Source organism: Schistosoma mansoni, chromosome W (assembly GCF_000237925.1).
Source record: "Schistosoma mansoni strain Puerto Rico chromosome W, complete genome".
Lineage (NCBI taxonomy): Eukaryota > Metazoa > Platyhelminthes > Trematoda > Strigeidida > Schistosomatidae > Schistosoma > Schistosoma mansoni.
Window position 1 is genome coordinate 10,108,171 of NC_031502.1, and position 7,278 is coordinate 10,115,448.

At 40.0% G+C, this 7,278-nt stretch overlaps 1 protein-coding gene across 1 annotated transcript; it reads left to right on the forward strand.

Moving 5' to 3' along the window:
* Positions 1-1,136: 1,136 nt before the first annotated feature.
* Positions 1,137-6,372, forward strand: Smp_068920.3 (putative centromere/microtubule binding protein cbf5; the record flags this gene model as incomplete). Its single annotated transcript, XM_018788486.1, has 9 exons — positions 1,137-1,146; positions 1,337-1,472; positions 4,538-4,559; positions 4,599-4,685; positions 4,720-4,811; positions 5,525-6,067; positions 6,102-6,146; positions 6,182-6,235; positions 6,361-6,372. 6 exons carry the CDS (start codon positions 1,137-1,139, stop codon positions 5,784-5,786), a joined length of 609 nt encoding a protein of 202 aa, XP_018654024.1. The 3' UTR covers positions 5,787-6,067; positions 6,102-6,146; positions 6,182-6,235; positions 6,361-6,372.
* Positions 6,373-7,278: the final 906 nt, after the last annotated feature.

Here is a 7,278-nt window from a genome sequence, read left to right on the forward strand (position 1 = left end):
ATGGAGTCAGTCACTGTCGTCGGATGATGATTCTTCAGCTCCCGTATCCTGACTGTAACGGAAAAGAATAAGAGTAAGATTACCAGAGTAATTGAATACAATCAGAAAGAAATGTCATCAATATAAGCAGACATATGCTTGTTCATCATGAACGCCATTAGTTAAACTCACCCGTCGTGATCGTTCAAATTTTTGCTGAAATGTGAAAAAAGCACCATTTAGTTCGGATGGATAAAAAACGAAGCAACAATCAGATAAAAGCGTCATCAATTGGAACAGACATATGCTTGATCATCACAGCTATTGGATTCTAAACTTACCTTGCCATTTCATCGTCACTTGAGTCGGAAGGATTTGGTGCTTTAATTCGCCTTCTATCAAAGATGTCGAAGGTAAATAGTGAACTTACGTTACAGCCTCCCCAGCTTCACTTACTTCCATCTTGGTTTTCAATCTGAAGTACGCGTTATCAAACATTGATCACCTACCCAACAGAGTTCGAAGTATTCGTCACACCGTCAGATTTGGAAAACTTTTTAAGTAAACCTTGGGCAACGAGTTTTTTCCTTTCCATGGAAACAGGACCACGACCCCACTGGCGAGGATAGAGATCACGCTCCATTATCACTCTTTTCAGTTTTGCGACTAATCCATGGTCACACGTCGCGATTGTTGCAGTAGTCATTAGTGCAACAGCTTGAAGTTGATGTTAGTCTGAAATGACCTACCAAGAGCTACGGCTTCGCCTTTGGTAGTCATTAGGACTATTTCATCGTTGACATTGATGTCGTTGTCGTAACGGAGTACGCCAGGCAACATAAGTTTCGCACCGAAGCAAATAGCGCACACCTAATCGACACATGCTTCTATATGTAAAGGAACTTACGGCAGTATCTTTAAGCATAATCCGTTTGTGTTTGATCAGCAGCTTTTCGAGAGGCATAATAACACGACGCAAGTAAGTCTCATCTCGCCTATTGTCATAAAGCCACTTAGCATCTAGTATATCATGCATAGTAACCAGATTGTCCTGCAATATGAAGGACCTTAATTGGACATACCCTTTCAGACATAAAACCAGTTTTAGACCGCCTAAGTTCCTCCATAACACCTCCACAACCTAAAAGCAAACCCAAATGCACACAAAGCGTCCGAACATACGTTCCAGCCTCACAGCGCACCATTATTAGCCCTAAATTTAGTGGAGCAAGATCATAAGACTTACCCAAATTTTTACTTTTTTCATACTCCAAAAGTTTACACTCGTATATTGTACGAACTCTGAGCTGGCGCTTAACAGCAGCAACTAGCGGGGGTCTCTGGAATAATGCTCCAGTCAGCCCTTCTACAGCCTGTAGACGATCAATAAGGGACAAAGGTCAGTCTTGTGTCAACCGCGATACAAAAATTCTAATAAGTTTAGAAACCGCTCACTTTTTGTATCTTTTTGATCTCATCCACGGACTCGTGAAGTCTAAATATGCATACATACTCTTTACCAGCACTTTGCTGAGACTTTACAAGCCTAGTAGCACGATCGATACAGACAATAAGACAACCTGAGGCATTAAGAGCGAAGTTGCCATACCAGAAACTTTGGGGTCTAAAGTGCCACTATGACCGGTTTTGTTGACTCCAAGGGCTCTTTTCACCCACGCAACAACTTCATGAGATGATGGGTTGCATGGCTTGTCGAGGTTGATGACTCCACTCCTTAAAAGTTACAGAGATGGTTCAGACAAACTTGATGTATTCATCCAGAGGTCTGTGTAAAGGTGAGTAGCCTGTTGTGTCAGCCTCGAAATGACACTCGCGTACATTCATAAGATGAACATTCTAGGAGTCTGAAGGGTGGTTATGAGTTACCTACTTTCAACAATAATGGCCATTGGCTGCAATCTAAAGTAGGTTTCTTGTCCTCTGAAATTACCGCAAAGGACTCAGCTGCCTGAATAGCCTGAAGTAAGTTAACAAATAAACAGAAACAAAAACTTACTCCCACATTACCAGCTCTAACTTTGTGTTTCTTCATTTCTGGTGTCACGCGGACTGAACAATCACGCCGTCAAGGTCTACCAGGTTTGCGAGTGCGTATAAACAACCAGTTTCTTCACTATTTAACAGCAAACAACTACTAATTTCCGTCACTCAAAATAAGCTTTTCTTCCATGAATAAAACGATATTCATGCTAAAATCACTACTCGTGTATGTTTGTCTAAGTGATTACTTGATTATGTCATTTGAAGTCTTTCTTCAATGTTCTGGTTTCCATAATGGTTCACTAACTAATTAAGGGTCACTTAAGACTTCGCCTTTGATCCGCTTCTTTTCTGAGTCACGTATATCTCATGATTCATGTGGACGCTCTTACATCATAAATCGTTCTGTACTCGACGGTCACTTCATCGCGTGGTATTCTTCGTCCCAATTTGTATCACTATTCTACAGCTTGTGTTCAGGATATTGGATATTCCAACTCACAAACTATCAGAAGTCTTTTTTGGGGTGTGACAAAAACCTTAAATACGAAATTCTACTATTATTTAGTCAACCTCAAGAAGATTATACTGTCCGGATGTATTCAGAGACGATCGACTAAATCGGTCCTTGGAATCAAACTCTGCTCTTTTACTCCTGAAAGCACTTAACAAATACGGATGAACTGAAAAAGTTGAAAGTTGTTGAATAATGAAGCGACTAGCAGAATAATATACCGACGTTATCTATGGTGCCTAAATTCAACCACGAGAAAACACTGTATTTATGGAGATAGTTTTCAGTCAATTTTTCGCCTGGGTTTTCCAACAATTTCATCAACTATGCCTGGCATATTGCGCAATCGACAGTGCTATACGACTGTGTTGAGAGATCTTTATGAACCATTACTTATCATATTGATTGTACATTAGCTAGTGAGAGATGGGCAATGTTTTGTTAAACGGGGATCAATTTTGATGATCCAGAATATATTCTGAAGGGTGGTTATGAGTTACCTACTTTCAACAATTATGGCCATTGGCTGCAATCTAAAGTAGGTTTCTTGTCCTCTGAAATTACCGCAAAGGACTCAGCTGCCTGAATAGCCTGAAGTAAGTTAACAAATAAACAGAAACAAAAACTTACTCCCACATTACCAGCTCTAACTTTGTGTTTCTTCATTTCTGGTGTCACGCGGACTGAACAAGCACGCCGGATATTTTCCCGGGATTAATTCTGCGTCTTATTTCTTTTCCGTGCATTTAGCTTCATTTTATATCATGGTCTACCTTCTGACATCTGTTCTCTCGTGTATTTGTACTTGGTTATTATGCCATCAATATAGCTTTCTAGGCTGATTCAACTTGATGACGATGAGTAATTACAAGATCACTGTTTGGTGATGTCGCAAAGCGGTGCTGATGTGATAACTCGACTATAATTTTGTCGTAAGTCGAACAAGTTGATCTGGATAGGGACTGCTCAGACCAATATCAAATGAGCATTATGTGGAATATTTCTGAGTAACATAACCAAGTAACCTAGGTACGAATCGCCGTTGTGGAACAATGTTAAACTACCAGTATCTCTTGATCCGTAGACGTGAATATATTCTGGATCATCAAAATTGATCCCCGTTTAACAAAACATTGACCATCTCTCACTAGCTAATGTACAATCAATATGATAAGTAATGGTTCATAAAGATCTCTCAACACAGTCGTATAGCACTGTCGATTGCGCAATATGCCAGGCATAGTTGATGAAATTGTTGGAAAACCCAGGCGAAAAATTGACTGAAAACTATCTCCATAAATACAGTGTTTTCTCGTGGTTGAATTTAGGCACCATAGATAACGTCGGTATATTATTCTGCTAGTCGCTTCATTATTCAACAACTTTCAACTTTTTCAGTTCATCCGTATTTGTTAAGTGCTTTCAGGAGTAAAAGAGCAGAGTTTGATTCCAAGGACCGATTTAGTCGATCGTCTCTGAATACATCCGGACAGTATAATCTTCTTGAGGTTGACTAAATAATAGTAGAATTTCGTATTTAAGGTTTTTGTCACACCCCAAAAAAGACTTCTGATAGTTTGTGAGTTGGAATATCCAATATCCTGAACACAAGCTGTAGAATAGTGATACAAATTGGGACGAAGAATACCACGCGATGAAGTGACCGTCGAGTACAGAACGATTTATGATGTAAGAGCGTCCACATGAATCATGAGATATACGTGACTCAGAAAAGAAGCGGATCAAAGGCGAAGTCTTAAGTGACCCTTAATTAGTTAGTGAACCATTATGGAAACCAGAACATTGAAGAAAGACTTCAAATGACATAATCAAGTAATCACTTAGACAAACATACACGAGTAGTGATTTTAGCATGAATATCGTTTTATTCATGGAAGAAAAGCTTATTTTGAGTGACGGAAATTAGTAGTTGTTTGCTGTTAAATAGTGAAGAAACTGGTTGTTTATACGCACTCGCAAACCTGGTAGACCTTGACGGCGTGATTGTTCAGTCCGCGTGACACCAGAAATGAAGAAACACAAAGTTAGAGCTGGTAATGTGGGAGTAAGTTTTTGTTTCTGTTTATTTGTTAACTTACTTCAGGCTATTCAGGCAGCTGAGTCCTTTGCGGTAATTTCAGAGGACAAGAAACCTACTTTAGATTGCAGCCAATGGCCATTATTGTTGAAAGTAGGTAACTCATAACCACCCTTCAGACTCCTAGAATGTTCATCTTATGAATGTACGCGAGTGTCATTTCGAGGCTGACACAACAGGCTACTCACCTTTACACAGACCTCTGGATGAATACATCAAGTTTGTCTGAACCATCTCTGTAACTTTTAAGGAGTGGAGTCATCAACCTCGACAAGCCATGCAACCCATCATCTCATGAAGTTGTTGCGTGGGTGAAAAGAGCCCTTGGAGTCAACAAAACCGGTCATAGTGGCACTTTAGACCCCAAAGTTTCTGGTATGGCAACTTCGCTCTTAATGCCTCAGGTTGTCTTATTGTCTGTATCGATCGTGCTACTAGGCTTGTAAAGTCTCAGCAAAGTGCTGGTAAAGAGTATGTATGCATATTTAGACTTCACGAGTCCGTGGATGAGATCAAAAAGATACAAAAAGTGAGCGGTTTCTAAACTTATTAGAATTTTTGTATCGCGGTTGACACAAGACTGACCTTTGTCCCTTATTGATCGTCTACAGGCTGTAGAAGGGCTGACTGGAGCATTATTCCAGAGACCCCCGCTAGTTGCTGCTGTTAAGCGCCAGCTCAGAGTTCGTACAATATACGAGTGTAAACTTTTGGAGTATGAAAAAAGTAAAAATTTGGGTAAGTCTTATGATCTTGCTCCACTAAATTTAGGGCTAATAATGGTGCGCTGTGAGGCTGGAACGTATGTTCGGACGCTTTGTGTGCATTTGGGTTTGCTTTTAGGTTGTGGAGGTGTTATGGAGGAACTTAGGCGGTCTAAAACTGGTTTTATGTCTGAAAGGGTATGTCCAATTAAGGTCCTTCATATTGCAGGACAATCTGGTTACTATGCATGATATACTAGATGCTAAGTGGCTTTATGACAATAGGCGAGATGAGACTTACTTGCGTCGTGTTATTATGCCTCTCGAAAAGCTGCTGATCAAACACAAACGGATTATGCTTAAAGATACTGCCGTAAGTTCCTTTACATATAGAAGCATGTGTCGATTAGGTGTGCGCTATTTGCTTCGGTGCGAAACTTATGTTGCCTGGCGTACTCCGTTACGACAACGACATCAATGTCAACGATGAAATAGTCCTAATGACTACCAAAGGCGAAGCCGTAGCTCTTGGTAGGTCATTTCAGACTAACATCAACTTCAAGCTGTTGCACTAATGACTACTGCAACAATCGCGACGTGTGACCATGGATTAGTCGCAAAACTGAAAAGAGTGATAATGGAGCGTGATCTCTATCCTCGCCAGTGGGGTCGTGGTCCTGTTTCCATGGAAAGGAAAAAACTCGTTGCCCAAGGTTTACTTAAAAAGTTTTCCAAATCTGACGGTGTGACGAATACTTCGAACTCTGTTGGGTAGGTGATCAATGTTTGATAACGCGTACTTCAGATTGAAAACCAAGATGGAAGTAAGTGAAGCTGGGGAGGCTGTAACGTAAGTTCACTACTTTCCTTCGACATCTTTGATAGAAGGCGAATTAAAGCACCAAATCCTTCCGACTCAAGTGACGATGAAATGGCAAGGTAAGTTTAGAATCCAATAGCTGTGATGATCAAGCATATGTCTGTTCCAATTGATGACGCTTTTATCTGATTGTTGCTTCGTTTTTTATCCATCCGAACTAAATGGTGCTTTTTTCACATTTCAGCAAAAATTTGAACGATCACGACGGGTGAGTTTAACTAATGGCGTTCATGATGAACAAGCATATGTCTGCTTATATTGATGACATTTCTTTCTGATTGTATTCAATTACTCTGGTAATCTTACTCTTATTCTTTTCCGTTACAGTCAGGATACGGGAGCTGAAGAATCATCATCCGACGACAGTGACTGACTCCATTTTTCAGAGCTTTAATTAAATTGTATATTTTTCCGCAATTCATTGTCTTCTCTTGTGCCTAAATATTAATACTTGAAGATAACAGTCGGTGGACTGACTAAGCTTGTGCACAAAAATAATCGTGCAACATCTCCCCGTTACTACGAGTTTATGATGTACAGGATATGACAATTGTTCAGATATGCACGTTTAGAATGTAAACGCATGATATATGTGGTGTTGGGGTAAAATGTGACATCGAGAATACAATCATTATCCGGTCCCTACCACTATTTAAAATATCTCCATAATTATTGTTCCTAATACCAGTTTTCTGAAGTTGGTCGAGTCATTTGTCGAATTTCACACTATCGAGTTAAATTTACATCGGTGGATGTCGATATCTTGTTATATCATTAGTGAGTCGAGGTCGCATTCACTACATGTTCACTGATTATCATAAAGAGCGAGTTAGATGACGAAGTGTGGTGTTCACTACCCTAGATAGAGTAAGGTTGTATGTTCTCGCAAAGTCAGTTCCAAAAACGTATCTGCTGACCTGGTGTTATTTCGCATTTCCGAACCTGATATTCGCATTCAGGGCAATAAATAATGGTTATATCACTATTCAACTTTATGAGTACTTACCAAGACGCTTCTTACGCTATACAGAGATGCAGTTTGGCCTAATAGGGTATTCTTTAGTTCGTTAGTTCAGCGTTCAGACCGAACACTGAAATTTCG